This window comes from Triplophysa rosa, linkage group LG9 (genome assembly GCF_024868665.1).
Source record: "Triplophysa rosa linkage group LG9, Trosa_1v2, whole genome shotgun sequence".
In the NCBI taxonomy this organism is placed as follows: domain Eukaryota; kingdom Metazoa; phylum Chordata; class Actinopteri; order Cypriniformes; family Nemacheilidae; genus Triplophysa; species Triplophysa rosa.
Genome location: NC_079898.1, coordinates 4,975,011 through 4,992,218, shown reverse-complemented (window position 1 = coordinate 4,992,218; position 17,208 = coordinate 4,975,011). Strand labels below are relative to the sequence as shown.

The 17,208-nt window shown below is 34.5% G+C and overlaps 1 protein-coding gene and 1 long non-coding RNA gene across 3 annotated transcripts; both read left to right on the top strand.

The window, feature by feature from the left end:
• Positions 1 to 2,251, top strand: LOC130559527 (otoraplin-like). Of its 2 annotated transcripts, none has more exons than XM_057342665.1 (4): positions 1 to 213; positions 623 to 762; positions 874 to 984; positions 1,729 to 2,251. In XM_057342665.1, exons 1-4 carry the CDS (start codon positions 90 to 92, stop codon positions 1,762 to 1,764), a joined length of 411 nt encoding a protein of 136 aa, XP_057198648.1. In that variant the 5' UTR covers positions 1 to 89; the 3' UTR covers positions 1,765 to 2,251. The 2 variants fall into 2 exon arrangements, with proteins under 2 accessions (XP_057198648.1, XP_057198649.1); XM_057342666.1 differs by having other exon boundaries at positions 1,059 to 2,251.
• A 4,506-nt stretch (positions 2,252 to 6,757) lies between these two features.
• LOC130558767 (uncharacterized) lies at positions 6,758 to 7,167 on the top strand. The gene is made up of 3 exons (XR_008963489.1): positions 6,758 to 6,800; positions 6,959 to 7,021; positions 7,114 to 7,167. It is a non-coding gene; the product is annotated as an uncharacterized LOC130558767 (long non-coding RNA).
• Positions 7,168 to 17,208: the final 10,041 nt, after the last annotated feature.

The following is a 17,208-nucleotide window of genomic DNA, read 5'->3' as shown; positions in this document are numbered from 1 at the left end:
ATGTGCAGCTGGACTGATTCCTCTCAGTAGAAGAGCACACTGGGGAATGTAGAAGTAAGAAGTGATTTCTCCTTCACTATCAGTCAAAAATGGACAAATCAAGTGGCTTGTTTTTCTTTTTGATCTGTTTTGTATGTTTATGTCAAACGGCAAATGCTGTTTTCATGGAGAAACTGGCAAACAAAAAGATTTGTGCAGACAAGGATTGTTCATGTGAGTTTACTCTATGATTGATGTTTCTGTATTTATTTTTAGGCATAATATTAAATATGCAAAAGGAATGAATTTATACATAATACTAAACTACGAGGCAGCATTGTGGTCATAGTAAATAGAATATTTGTGAGATAGCTGTCACATTATGAATGAGGCTATAGTTGTTGATAACATGACAAAGATTTTAAATTCAATTAGTGAGTTTTATCACACTGGTTTTAAACACCTTAAAATTAAATTCTTAAATCAGATTTCTCAGATTAGATAGGCCTATATCTAAATAAAACGTGACAAAAAGCTTTTCATATTTGTGATTGTTTGGTTATTTTAAACAAATGTTTTTTTTTTATAACTTTGTCTAAATGCTTATTTATGACAATATGGTCATACTGTATGTGTCATTTAGATGTGATTTCAATGGCCAAAGCTCTTGATGACTACATCGCTTCAGACTGCAGACACATAAACCTGAGAAGAGGCCATCTGATCTATGTGTACTCTAAACTCAAACCTGTAGAGGGAGCTGGAGTCTTCTGGTCTGGAAGTGTAAGTGACTGCAAAAAGTATTTTTCTTTAAACCAATAATCAGAAAGTTAAGATTGGTTTCTCAGTTGAACGATAAGAAACACAGAAATCATGTCAACGTTTCTCTTGTAGGTTTATGGTGATCATTATGTTGACCAGATGGGGGTCATTGGATATTTTCCCAGTAACTATGTAAATGAGACACACATATTTCAGAAAAAAACTGTTGAGATCCCAACTACAGTAAGTGCTGTGTCCAAAAAAGTTTTTCATATGTCCTGAAAATGCATTCATTTTTCTTTTCTCTGTGTTTCTAGGACATTGACTTCCTCTGCGTTTAAAGACAACAACCTTTGCTTTATTTAGTGAATATGTCATCATGCATTTGTTATTCCTCATCTGAATTGTATTATATACTTTCTTCTGTCTCAGACTGATATAAAAATGCCAATGCTATTTTATGTTTAATTCTTGGTGTTCACGGTATTCAGCCAACGTTTGCAGGTCAAGTGGACCCAAATTTATGTAAAGCTTACTTTAGTTTACACTGTAAAAAAAATCTGAAAAAAATAAAGATTTTCTGTCAGCTGGATTGACAGAAATATACCGTAAAATAATAGTTTTTTCCCTGAAACATTACAGGATATAAGGATATTTATACCATGGTCTGTTTGAACACTGGATTCTGATTGGCTGGAAGGTGTGCATTAAATTCCTTTAATGCACATGTGTGATTTGATTACATTTAAAATTATCTGATGAAAATTACTGTCATTTTCACCTGTTTGATCTAAAATTACATTGTAAACATCAATAACAGTTTTAACTTGGCAAATGACCATGGTATAAAATAGCCGGGATTATCCGCTGGGACGCCAGAAAGCTGGTACACCAGAAATAAACTGTAAAATAACGGGTTTCCCTGTAAAATTACATGTTTATGAACATTGTTACGAAAATGTGACGTGTGTATTTTTGAGTCCATAGGAGGAGCTGTGGAAAGTCCTACTACGCGATAATTAGGTGACGTCATCGGGGAGGATATAAAAAGGCTTTGACGCAGCAATGGCGTCTCTCTCGGCTCTCGGTTCTCCATTCCTGTTGTTCTCGCGGAGGTCTCGCCCAGCGCCTCTTTGGATTATTTTTGTTTTGTTTTATTATGCTTGGATTTTCGGTAATAACTTCGCTTTCTTTTTAACTTAGCAGCAGCGGGTAAAGTATTTATTTTTAGGTCACGTTTTGTTTATTTAGTTAGAGCTGAGCAAGGGAAGCAGTTGCCCGGAAGACTCACCGGGTTGATATTCTTTTTTCGGAAGCCAGGTAAGAACCTTACTCCGAGCACAGGTGTAGTTAGGGTTTCTGTTTTCTTAGTTTCCCTATCCGTTGACTGCAACATTTGGTTTTCTTTCTTCTTGTTATTGATTCGTTTGACTTCGATTATAAGAATTGATGTGAATTTGTTTTTGTTTTTTTGTTGAGGAATTGAATTTCGTTGATTCAAATTAAAATGGAGGCGTTTTTAAATTAATCAGGTGTTGTGGTTTTTTATATGTTCGGTCTGTTTTCTTTATTTAATTGTTTAATTTAATGAGCCTTAAAGCTGGTTATGGCCTGGGCCGTAACAAACATGTACATGTTACATTACAAGTTTTTTGGCCGTATTTCAAAAATACATTAAAAGAAAATCCACACACAAGGATTATTTAGTTTGTGTTAATAAGATATTTAATATAAAGAAATAGCTATCTTATACATTCATTCTTTAGTTAATTGCCATTTCTCCTCTGTAGCCTTCTGAATGTAAATACATGTTCTGGAATAATTTACAGTATACACCAGAGGGCAGTACTGTGCTTGTGTGTGGATTTATGTCTAATGTGCTCTGTCCATTCTGATAGAGAATAATAAACCATGGAGTTTGAAATATGTCCGTGTTACTCAGTCATACATGCATTTAGAATGATATTACTCCTGGGCTTTCAGAATACATGATTTCATACTGTACATTTGTAAACTCTATGGGTGGGTTGTACCAACAAGGTTTAAATCTAGATTAAATCAAGGTTTATTTAATAATTCCATTGCACCAAACTGTAAACCTTCTTTAATAATAATCAGGTTTATATTTAAAATATCATTTAATCCAGGTTTTAATTTTGCAGTAAATCTAGATTAATTTAAATTCTCAGTTGGGGATTAATTTTAAACCAGCTACTGAGGTTTAAATAATAAAAAAAACATTTATAATCAAATGTGCAGGAAAATGATCAGAAACAGACACATAAGTGTCATATCATGCTTCAGTGATGTTTATTGTAAATAAAAATGGAAATAAATAAAACACCACGAGTGAGGGCACAGTGGTTTGATAAACTGGGTGGTCGGCTGTGAAGGGTCAAGTTCAAGATGCCCTGCTTTATCAATACATACAAGCACAACGTCTGTGATTAAACTGGAACAGACAGACATCCTGATAAGAGTAGTTATTTTAGCGGCACCAGGGACACCGGTATTGTGGGCGCCCTGTATAAATTGTGGTCCTGTCCGATCCCGAACAGGCGCACCTCCCTTACAAAAATCCTACAGGACCAGCACACCTCCATACCTGCAGGTTCCTGCAGGATCCCACAGGATTTTCGTGATCATTTTCCTGTGGGACTCCTGGAGGTATCCTACTGGAATCACAGGAATCCTACAGAAAACCTACAAGAATCCAGTAAGAGTCCTACAGGACTCCTAACAGTATAGCCAAGGTGTTGGGACTTCCCCAAATAGATATCCATGAGAAAGAACCACAGAAATGGCATATTTAATTGTTTATTTGAGATTTTCACATAAAAGCTCAGATAAGATAAATTAAGCGGAAAACACTCTAGACAAAACTTTTCACAAACACTTTCTGTGGATCATAGCGAGAGGACACTGCTGATAGAACGCCAAAAAACTGCAACCTTTCTATTCTGTAAAAAGAGAGAAAATATACAGTATATTACAAAAAGGTTACAGTATAGTGTAAGCCAGATAAATTGACTAACTTGCTCAGTTGTAATGTGATGGTGAATATATGTCTGTTCTCACTTTCATTCACATGTTGAAATGTGTGTAAGTGAAGTGTGCTGCTTCTTTTGCCTAGGAGCAAAATATAAGATAAACATACAACAAATTAAACTAAAACTTATCTCTGAACCGAAAAAAGGCTACATTCATGTATTTATTGCATTTTAGTTACAAATGTGAGTCAAAATGTATGAATAATGTGAGATGAATAACAAATACTTTATTGAAACTAAAATTCAGAATATAAATATCAATAGTAACATTGAATTTACAGTGAAAATGCATACCTTAATAGAATTTTGTGTTCATCGTTCAGTTTTTCCCAGAACGAAGCTCTTATAAACTTCCGTGGAGTTTCCGGGAATCAACTCTGAACAGTGTCTGTCAAAACAAAAGAAATTCAGATCTAAGAGATACTCAGGAATCAATTAAAAAAACTTTTTAATATATGTGACCAGTCATAAGTAGCACGTTATATATATTTTGTAGCAATACCCAACAACTCATTGTATCAAAATGATCGATTTTTCTTTTATGTCAAAAATCTTTAGGATATTAAGTAGGATCATGTTCCATGAAGATATTTTGTAAATTTCCTAAATATATCAAAACTTAATGTTGTGAGTGGATGCAGCATTGTTAAGGACTCCAGTTGCACAACTTTAAAGGCGATTTTCTTAATATTTATATTTTTTGCACCCTGTGTTAGAATAGTTATATCGCAGCCAAATATTGTCCTATCCAAAACCACATCAAACCATACATCAACGGAAAGCTTTTTTATTCAGCTTTCGGATGACATATAAATCTCAATGTAAAAAAAATGAGCCTTATGACTTGGTTTTGTGGGTCACATGCTTGATATATAAATAAAGATAACACTTGTTATCATCTTACCTAAAATAAGTTCTACTTTAACTGGATCTAGAGGTGGCTTGGCCTGTGATCCCTTGTTGGCATTACCAAGTTTTCCTGACAGGCCATGTGTGGTCAGCATGCTCCTCCCATAAACAGCCACTGACAAATCTTTGATCATGGCTGACCATGAAGTGCCTCCTCTGCCACATGCCAGGAATGTCTCTCTGGTGATATTAAATTTTCTGTGGATTTCAACCTGTGAAATATTTGTCAAATAAATAGCAAAAAACTGGAAAGAAAAAAAAGTCTGCAACAAATATCCATATTCATATTGGAACACAATTCTCACTTTTTGGATAACCTATCCACATGGTACCTAAAAATAAGGTTCTTACATGGGAATGTGATTGAGGTACAGTTGGATGAGGCACAGTTTTAGGAGATGTAGCTGGTGGACACGCTGATGCAACAGGTCTGTTTATATTGATGTTTGGCAACAGCTCCTCAAATCTGTTAATAATATCTAAATATGAAACAACAAAAACAAAAATTATGACAATCATGACATCTGTAATTAACACCAAAAATGAAGTGTTTTTCATCTATATATAAGAAAAATGTATGTAACTACCTTTGCGCCTTCAGCTCCATATTTTCAGCTTTCAAGGCCTTGACTTCTCTTCTAAGGTCATCCAGTTCACGATTTTCTTTGGCTCTCTCTTCTATTTTCTTGAACAACAGCATGTCTTTATGCGGTTCTTCAACCAAAAAAAAATATTAAAATTTAATACATTTGTTAACAAAACATTCTCTAGATATAATTTACGAGGGAAAAGATTTTACTTTTCTACATTTCTTCTGTGGACTTGGTGATGGACTATTTTCTGGACTAAAAATTTCCTTTCTTTTTATTGTTCTATTTTCAGGAAGTTTGGCCTCCACTTTTTGTTTTCTCTCTGACTCTATCTGCTGAAGACGTTTCAGCAGCCTGTCCTTATTTTCTAAACAAACAAATAAATAAATAAAATGTCCTTGCAATACATTCATATTGCATCCATACAAATATAAAAATTGTTCTGAAATATTACTGTAACTGTTTACCGCTTAACTTCAAAACAGTTGCTGGAGAGCTTTCATCTTCATATTTCACATCAATGACATCACCCTCATTAATTTTTTTAAAAGTAATAATTATTATTATTAATAATAATATTATTGTTATTTTCACTCTGCATTTGTTTAGCTTTTGGGGGGATTATGAGCCTATTTTGTAAATAAAATTTTGTAAATAAAATTTGTATTTATTTATTTATTTAAAAATCGATTTAAATAAGATAAGCACTTAATTTCATTAATGGAAAGAAAATGTAAATTACAGAACAATCATAGTTTAGTGGATTTGCTGCCATGTCATTTTAAACACTTAAAATGAACAATTAGGCCTATACCTAAATGTAGCCACTAGGTGGCAAATGATCACTCAATGGCTCATTTATTGCTTTTCTGTCTGTTTCTGCATGGTAGATAATTTTTGTTTTGACAAAATATGTAACAATGAGTGATTTTTATAGTCTGTTATTCTTTTATTTCTGCATTGTGGCCGATTTTGGGCAAACCTAAGTTGTGCTCCTGAAATATAATGAACAGCGCACAAGGGTTAAAAATGCAATTCCTCACACATTAGATGTGATTGTGTCTATGACACATAATGATACAACTGCAATGCTTGAAAATGCAATTTTGTCTGCACGAATATCAATCTTTTAAAAATTAATGATTATAGAACATAATTTTTTAAGTTGATGAATATGAATTACATTGTTAAAAGATTTGTAAGTGTAACATTTGATTTATGAAAAAAGTTACATAATAGCTATTAATTTGTTACTTGCAGTGATTACTGACATTAGACAATGGAGTACAAGTTGTACCTACAAAAAGAGACAGCAGTTCCAACAGCTACTAAGAGAAGATGGAGTGGCCATGTTAAAAGTATGTTCACCTTTTGTTTTCTTTTTTAAAGTAAAAGTCCATAAATAAGTTTTTATATTGTGTTCCTGAGGCACAAATTTCTATTTAATGCTTTCCATTTTGATTTTAGGAAAATAAACTATAAAGCATAGCTACAACATCCATTGTCTCAAGTAGGTAAAGGTCATGCACAATTTTATGACATATTATTATATGATGCTTTCATCCTGATTGTCAAAGCTGTTAGTGTCACCACATTGACTAATCTTGTTCTTATATGATCAAAAGATTAACCTGTGTATTTACTTGTTTTTATTGTTCTGATGATAAGGATGACAACTCTGAAGAGGAGATCAGTTACCCTGTTACTGACATACCACCTCATGATTCCATGGTAGACTACTAATTTCCCTGTCCCTTATACTGTTTAAATATAATCTGAGCTATCATTGGCTTAATGCTGTTCACGATTCGGTTTGTTAACAGACAGATGGCAGATCTGACAGTGAAGAGGAGATCAGTTACCCATGCAAACACCACCTCATCGTTCCATGGTACAACATTGCTAGTTAAATGTACCTGTCCCTCATATGTTTGAATATAATCTAGTCTTATTTTGTCTTGCTTTTATTCATGAGTCTGATTGTTAACAGATGGATGGCAGATCTGACAGTGAAGAGGAAATCAGTGACCCATGCAACATCAGCACATCACCACAACATATTATGGTACAACATTGCTAGTTAAATGTTCTCATAATTTACCATAACATGGGATATCTTTAATCTATAGCAATATATGGTTATATGATTTTAAGGATGATGAATCTGCGAGTGAAACTGAGACACAACACAACACAAATGACACAGCAACGGATCATTACATGGTAAAAAAAGAAACTACATTATGTTTAACACTATTAATATAGAGGAATTAAGATACAATAGGAGCTATTTTTCTGTACAAAATAGAGATTTACATCTGTGCATTTGTGTGTTTAGGATGAATAATCTGACAGTGAGCATTATGAACTACAAAACTGTCATATGACTCCACCACAAGACCCCACAGTAAGATTGCACATTATATATATTTGCAATACTCATGCAGTTCATTTGCTGTGACAAAATTTTCCTTTCATGTCATCTTTGCACGAAACGTGTAACAATGTAGAAAATGCTCAGAATTTGTTTTTGATAAGTAGTTAGTGGGTGTGTTATTTAAATAGTGAATTGTGGCAATTTACTCATTATAGCTCATACTACAGTATTTACTCTCATTTATGGTAACACCTTACAATAAGGATCATTAGTTAACTACTTTAGTTAACATGAACTAAGAATGAACAATACTTCTATAGCATTTATTCATCTTTATGTTCATTTTAACATTTATAAACACATTATTAAAATTTTAAAATGAAGCTTAACTAACATGAACAAACAATGAACAACTATATTTTTATTAACTAACATTAAAAAGATTAATAAATATGTTGTTTATTGTTTGGTCATGTTATTTAATACATTAACTAACGGTAACAATTAACATTTTTAAAATTATATCTAATTTATCATAGTATGAACTGTATTGTATGATATAAAAATTATTTATGTATGTCTGTATTTGTGTAAGAATAAAATATATGTTTATAAAATCATTAGAGCTGGTACCATTTTATTTTCCACAATTCTAGATGGATGCTGCAGCAGGTGGTGATGCACAAGATGACAGTGGAGAGAACCCAAAATCTGTGAAAGAGAAGATCTACCCCAGTGCAAAGATTAGTCATGAAGAATCTCTACTGTCAATTTTATGTTATGCTCTTAGGCACACCACAACAAAATCTGCCCTTAGTGATTTATTAGACCTTATTAAACTACATTGTCCAGAAGGAACCAATGGAGTACCCAGTAGTCTTTATAAGTTCCTCAAAACATTTGATTGCAACTCTTTTGAAATAATGTGCATTTGCCCTAAATGTCAAAATTACCTTGGTAATGAAGTCCCAGATTGTTGTGCCTCAAGTGGTTCTGAACTTGGGGATATGAACTCACTTGTTAAATCAGGCAACATTTTTCTGAAAGTATCAATTAGAAAACAACTGGAAGAAAAGATGTTAGATACAACATTTAGAGCAGCATTAGATTACAAATGGACCAGGGGTAAAAGCAACCCAGATAGTGTCCAAGATATATTTGATGGAGCCATGTATAAATCTGTAGATCCCTTGAATGATCCAGACCAGTTTAACCTTTCACTTACTTGGAATATTGATGGTGTTCATATTTTTAAATCATCTCCCTTTCACATTTGGCCAATCCAAATCATAATCAATGAGCTTCCCCCACATATGAGAAGCAGGCATGTGCTGCTGGCTGGTTTGTGGTTTGGTGCTTCTAATCCCAAAATGAATGCTTTTATGCAGCCCTTTGTCGATGAATGCCTTCTGCTAGAGCAGGAAGGTCTGACAGTGCACAAAGAACAATGCTTGAATATCCATGTGTTTAGTCTATGTGTGTGACTCAGTTGCACGCTGCGCTGTCCAGAATGTAAAACAATTTAACGGGGAACATGGATGTAACTGGTGTTATAATAAGGGCGAAATTGTTGCCAAGGGAAATGGATTCACAAGGGTATACAGTTCAGAAAGTGGAGATTCAAACACACGTACCCACCACATCCAGCATTTTGATGATGTAAGAACAGCAGTTACAACAGGCACATGTGCTCGGCGAGTCAAAGGGCCATCGCTTTTAATGCTTTTAACATTTTTTAATATTGTACTATTTGGATATGACTACATGCATGGGATTTTACTGGGTGTATGTCGCCAATTGACAACACTATGGCTTGATACAAAGTACCATGCAGAGAGCTGGTATATTGGAAGAGATGTCATGGCCATTGATAAACGACTGCTTGAAATTAAGCCACCAGAGTCAATATTACAAGACCCCCACGATCCATGAAGTTACGCAAGTTCTGGAAGGCCTCAGAATACAGGAATCTTCTTTAGTTTTATTGTCTTCCATGCCTAAGTGGCATTCTACCCTGCCAGTTCCTTGAACACTTACTGTTGCTTGTACAAGATACTTACTGTCTGTTAAAAGATAACATTTCTTCACATGGCATATAGCTGAGTATCTGTTAAAAACATTTGTGAACCGTTTTGAGAAACTGTATGGGAAATGTCATGTGAGCTTCAGTGTGCACATTTTAGAACATGCTGCACAGTCTGTGAGAAACTGGGGTCCACTATGGTGCCAGAGTGCTTTCATTTTTGAAAGTCACAATGGCAACCTGCAAAAGCTCTTTCATGGCACCCACGCAGTTCCAGAGCAAATTGTCAATGCGTTTTTTCTTTTTCAGGGTGTTCCAAGACTTCTGACAAGTGTTTACAGCAAAGGACTTTGTTGAATGTATGCTACATGGTTACAAACTTGCCAAAAACTGTGTGATTAAAACAAATGTAGTCTTCCTGGGCTCACCAATTGTAAGACCACCAACACCAAGAGAGGCATATCTTCTCAGCGAACATGGCATTCATGTTCATCAGTGTGCATTTTATGCAAGGGCGTTAATTAATGGAAACAGGTTTCACTCAAAAACAAGCACGACACTATCTCGAAGAATTAACCATGCTGTTCTTACAGAAAATGGGGAAGTGGCAATGGTGCGGTCGTTTGTTGATGTGGGGCTTGACACAGGCTACACCTTTATTGATCCAGTTATCACTGCAAAATTTAGCATGGTTAAAGACAGACAAACAGGAACTACTGTCTCTGGGATAGTTAAGGAGAGCTGTATTTCAAGTGATGTCAAATTAATTAAGTGCTCTGAAATCAAAACAACTTGTGTGTACTTGAAAAACGTTTATGGAGTAAATAATTTACTTTGCATTCAACCTAACAAATGGGAAGTTGACTAAATAGACATTATGTAAAGTAATACTGTACAATATAGTACAGTAATTTGTACATATCTGTCTAATATATTCAAACTTACGTTTATTACGTGTTTAATACACATTTGTTACTGTATAACTCTGTTTGAGTCCACACTTAGTACAATGTGTTTTGCATTTTAAAATATTTTCATTTTGGAACATGGCCTGCTTATTTATTTTTTGTGAGGGTTTTAATTGTCATTGTTGGATGGACAGCCTTCAAAACATTGTATGAGAAAGTTTAAAGTGCACTTTGGACCAGATTCTTGGCATGATTGTATAGCATACGTTATTAATTTCCGCATGATGTCGTTTTCTTAACATTATTTGAAAACTTTATATGTGACACGTATAAACTGTTTTTAACATATTTTTTACAATACAATATTTCAAATCCATAAAATTTTGCAAATAAAGTGCTATGTGAAGAACTTATTTCTGTTTAGTGCCGTCAGTGAAATGCTCTTATTATAATTTTTGTTAGCAAATTATTTGTTACTGATAAGTACTTATTTTACAGCAGCACTGTATGTTACAATAGAACTTGTCCTGCAGGGTCCCATGCAAGATGAAAATTGCTGAAGGGTTTATCAGGATTTTAGTGAACAAATCCAGAGATGGCAAAAGTACACACATCCTTTACTTAAGTAGAAGTACAGATATACTCATGTTTAAAAGTACTCAAGTAAAAGTTGAAGTACTGACTAAACCTGTTTACTCAAGTAAAAGTATAAAGTATGGGCTCTAAAATGTACTTAAGTAAAAAGTAGCCAATACTACTACCTGTTTTAGAGTCACGCTCGTACCTCACAACTGAACTACCATTATGTAGAACACAAGTAGTGTTGTCAAAAGTACCGGTACTTCGGGTCCAAGTCGGTACCTAAAAATAAAAAAGTTGTCGGTACCTAATTTTCACAAGACCCGGTAGTACCGACGTACCGGGTCAACCGGGTACTGATGCTCTGTCTGACAGGTTGTCAGTCGGAAACTTTTTATAGACGCAACAAGACGTGATGAGCGGATAAGCGCGGCTCCGATCCACAAGAGATGCGCACAGAAATACTTCAGATTAAAGTCATATCACGAAGAAAACGAACAGAGTTTTGTGGTGAAACGAGGAAGCATCCGGATTTAAGTTAACAAGTTCAAGCGGTAAATTTCAAATTATATTCGCGTTTGCATTATGAATGTTGTAGCATATGTTAAATTAAAGGTTACGTCAAAATAAACATCCCTGTTTGCGTGTTAATTTGTTAGCGCCAATGCTAATCCAGTCAAGTGTCCTTATTAACCATTTAATGCTTTTATAACTGTAATGGAGTAAAATTAATGGGAGGACAGGGTGGGGTTTACAGTACCTATTTTATTTAGGCCTCTCTGAAATCTATGTGCTAGAAAACTATCACTAACTGCATGACTAGCAATGTGTATGTCTTGGATAGATAACTCTATTAGGTTTAAAAAGCCACATTTAAACTAAAGAAAAATATATCTGTTGCATTTATTATTTTAATATACAGTTACCTTAATGTAAGTAATCTTGTGTAAATGCAGTATAAAAACGGAGGTTTGTTTTAATATTGCATATGCATGTTTGTTCAGTCAGTTGGCTTACTGAAGTTTATTCTATTTGTCTTATACAGCAGCAGACTGAGGAAGATCAGCATCAGCAGAGAGCACACAACAGTTTCAGCAACAATTAACTTATACTTCATGTATACAAAATGGCATTGCTTTCTATACATTTATATTAACAATGAGCTTTATTAATAAAATTGTGTTTCAATTAGCATGTACTTGTGTTTTGCTTTGGTACCGAAATTGGTACCGAGAACCGTGGAATTTTACTGGTATTGGTACCGACTACTGAAATTTTGGTACCGTGACAACACTAAACACAAGCATAAAAAAGACTGATGGAATAAATCTATTTGCCACTACCTAGGTAGTGGAAAAAAACACAAATTTATAATACAATTATGATGTAAGATAAGAGTGTAAAGGACAAGCGTATTGATAATAATTGTGACAGAATTCCCTTTGTCTCAAGTTCTCAACCATAATTTTAGCTATTCTTTGTGTTGCCTTCCGCCTTGGTCCGTGGCAGCTTCTTAGACTACTAGCCTATGTCTGCGATGCGTAATAGCCAGGAAATGACTGTTTGGTACTGTGATTGTCAAAACATTTTATAACAGAATTTCACTGCTTTCAATTTTAGATTAACTGTCCCTTTAAATTTTAAGCACAGACCAGTCATGGACATATCATTACACAAAGGTTGTAGACACTTGGGAGATCTTGTCAAAAAGAGAAAACTGAGAAATAAAGAGATAATTAATTAGGCAAGTCAATTTACTTGGTAACCATTACTGTTTTTCTCGATTGGTTAAACACATTTCTTGAAATTATGCCTCGCTTTAAAATATTAAATGTTTAGCCTCTTACATTGTAGCCTACGTTACACTCGTTCAACATTAAAACTGATGTCAGTGTTGCTAGATTATGTGGATGATTTCCAGCCCAAAGGCTCACTAAAACCTACTCACGCTCAACAAAAACCAGCCCCAAATTTTAACTTCCAAAATAATGTGATAGTATGTTATTGTAATGTCAATCAACGTTGATAAGGATCGTTTTTTATTTCCTTATAATTTTAATCATGACAAGATGAAAAAATATAATAAAAATCAGGAAAATAGATCAAACAGATCAAACAAGGCAAATGCATTAAGAAAATTAGAAAATAAGACTAATAGGTTATGTCCAGAAACCACTTCAAATGGCAATCAGGAAATTAGCGCATTTTTGTGCAAAAGTGCCCACTATAATTAGTTCATCGAAAGCAACGCAATGAGCAGGTATTTTTCACTCGTTCATGAACTTAACGCACACACCACGATAGCAAAAAACATGCAATTCATACATACTAATGAACAACAGCAACAATAATGCGCTTACCTTAACGAGCTGCCTTAACTTCTGACAGAACTACAGTACATCTTTCGTGAAGTATATGTTTGTAGAACATGCGAATAGCTAAATAGCTAAATTACATATTTAAAATCTGGTCCTTTCGCGCTAAAAAACCCTACCATTCACGAGTCACCACATGATGCAGAATATCACGCTCGAGATCTGAGAACAGTTACTCCGTCTTCTTTGATTTGATTGGTCACCGCTTTGCTCTGTAAACAGTAACTCCCGCCTTCTTACATTTGATTGGCTAGTGGCCACCTCACACAGCGCTTCGGCTTTTAGGCAGACCTATCATTAGGTTGAAAAAGTCACGCAATGACAAGAAGTAATATTGATTGTGCATCAAATACAGATTAAAACTAAAGTAACGAGCCTGGTTTGAAAATGTAATAAGTAGAAAGTAGCCTACAGGTATTTGCGTAAAAATGTAAGAAGTGAAAGTAAACAGTCGTCAGAAAAATAAATAGTGGAGTAAAGTACTGATACCAGAAAAATCTACTTGAAGTATTTGTACTTCGTTACTTCCCATCTCTGCATAAATCCCACAGGAATAGACAAGCTTTTTCCTGCACATGCTTATACAATTTCCTACAGGTATACAATAAATCCTGCAGGAATCCTAAATTCCTGGATGTGAGGCAGTCCTGCAGGAAAATTGAGTGGACAATCCTGCAGGACACCTTCAGGATTGTCTCTGTCCTGAAGGATTTTGGTTCTGTTGTGCAGGATATCTGCAGGATCCCTGCACATTGAACCAAAATCCTGCAGGATTCCTGCGCAAACAGCCCCAAAATTAATCGCATATGACGGTTTAAATACAGGTTAAAATTTTAATCCACGATTTGTTAATCTCTGTTTAAAATTAAGTGGTGCAATGCAATTTGAATTAAATTAAAACTAGGATCAACAAACCCTAGATTAGTTCTAAACTCTGTTTACTTTAATCCTTGTTGGAGCAACCCACCCTATGTTAATGTTTTCAGGTGTTTAATCCTGTTATTGTTTTACAGTGATTGGGTGAAAATGTTCTAATTTGCATATTAAGATGTCTAAGAAACAGGAAATCCAAATGCAAACTAAAAGTCCTCAGGACACAGAACATGGAACACCTAACATTAAACATGAACAAACAATGTTTTTATGGTCTCTGATTAACTTGTCTGCCATCACAGTTCAACATTTAGTGTCCACAAGTGTCCATCCCACTCCATGTACTGAATGTAAAATCTTGGCATAAGCAGTGAGCCATCCAGATACTTTCCTTCTTACTGTTTTTTAAATAGTGGGCATTTGGACATGGAAATCAAGTAAAAAACATAAATTGTCTTTCAGAAATATTCCGTAAAATAACAGTTTTTACACTTTCCCTCTTTTTCCTGTAAATTTGCAGTCCTTTTTTGTAATTTGACGGTTTTTGACTGTGAGTTTTAGGACATTATTCAATAAAGATCTGTAAATATAACAGTGTTCACAATGTAACACAAAGTTTTTTTAAAGTGTACATTTCTTAAATTATTTTTGCATGCCATATAGTGAGAAAGTATTTGAACAGGGATTATACAAAGTCAGACTTTGAGTCATATGGGGTCAGTGTTTTGTCATTTTGAAGCTTGACAGCAATTGTCTCAATTCACTTTTGAGAAGAGCAGCCAATTTACATTTTTGAGTTAACTGCTGGGAAGCAAAGTGCGGTTTATTTAGGTATAATTTATCTTGCTGTATTTGCAAGCTTGCCTAATTTTGATTAAACCGTGAAGAAGGAAAAGGGTGAAAGAGCAAAAGGGATGGAGAGATATCCATCCGTCAACAACACCCCATCATGTTAAACTTGGAGATGTGCATATTATTCCCAGGGATTAATAAAAGCAGCTGAATATATCAAAGCTATAACAAGGTCTTATCAACGTAAGGCTTTTGCCAAAGAATTATTACTTTTTAATCATTTGTAATTAGCGGATAAGGACTTAATAAAAAGAATGTAAAGAGATTAGCTTTGAAGGAAGTCATTGATAAAACATTTCACAGAATAGAAAAAAATCATGACTTTTCAATACTTTAGTAACTTTACGTGATCAGAATTTTATAAATTTAAGGATTTCTGTGCTATATATTGCTCAGAAATCATCATTGTATAATATTACATTTCTATGTCAATTGAAACCCGGATGGAGCCATACAACAATTCTGTGCACAGTGTAATACTATAACATTAAATATTAATAGAAACCATTTCAAAACGATAACTCGAATAATGGCAAATAAAAAATATATGATCTGGTATTCCATCTGGCAAATAAACACTGAATTGTGTTTTTATTTACTCTTTTCATTAAATGCAGCTGAAAATACAGACAGACATTATGTGAGAGGATGGTGACGTGGCTTGTAATAGCAATAACTTTTTAGGTAGTTGATTTTATCGTGTCAAGCAACATCTCAATATGACTCACCCGCCACTTGTTTTCGCACATACACACACACAAATTAATGCAGAAGCGTAGTCTGCCCTCTGGGGTGGTTAGACATGGCTGGACATTTCCTGGTTCATTTAAGAGACCTTGGGAGTGCATCGGATCATTACATTGCCCTCCATGTTGATTAACAAAGACATTTTCATTCCTTCGCCATGCGTCATTCATGCTGGGGTGCTGCTGAAGTCTTCTCAGGGCACATGATTATTCACACTGTCCTAATCTGCTTGAAGTCATGTTTCACCATCATTTTAATCTGATTTTATTCAACTCTGGCACACAAGTCATTAACTGGCCTATTCTCTTAATATCCCTTACTCAGTATTACATTCTATCACCTTGTTTTATGATGTCGGAGGACTTAACAAAGTTAGCCTGATTATATTGTTTATCCTGTTAGGACTGTTTGATATGCAAATTGTGTGTGCCAACGGCTGGCTGAATGGCTATATTAGCACTTATGCATGTTGTGTAAAGATATATTTGAAACATTTTTAAATTTCAGTTGGCATTATGTGTTATACTGTACATTATAGATTTTGCAATAGATACATAAAAAACAATGTAATAATGACAATATCATCATCATTTACAAGAATTATCAACGTTGTTAGTAGGAGACTAAAATGTTTTAAAATGTCAACCCTGTTACCAAGATTCATATTCATATATTTCATCACTTCATCTTATGTTTTGTTGTAGGTGTTATTAGGAGACCAGATTAAACTGTCAACCCGGTTACAAAGATCCATGTCATAAACAATTGATAAATATCTCATTTTTCATCACTTCATCTTATGTTTTGTTATAGCTGTTAGTAGGATATATCCTGTTACCAAGATTTTTTATCTTAAACACCTACACACAGAAAAATAAAGGTGCTTCAGCGGTTCTTTGAGATTATTGAGGTGCTATTGCACCGCTGGCGTATAAAGACACAGTTAAGCCCCTGTATGGTTCTTCAGAGGTTCTCCGCCAAGATTGCACCACTATATATTGCACCACTGCCATACAAAGAGAACATGTTAAGCCCCTCACTCCTCCATATAAGGAATAGAACTGTTTTGGCACAAAAGGGCTGCACTTCATGCACGTATTTAAATGGCTTTCACATGGCTTGGTTTTACATTGCTTGGTTAAGCTTGACTGCAAAATAATGTTTGCATTCAGTATACTGCAGTA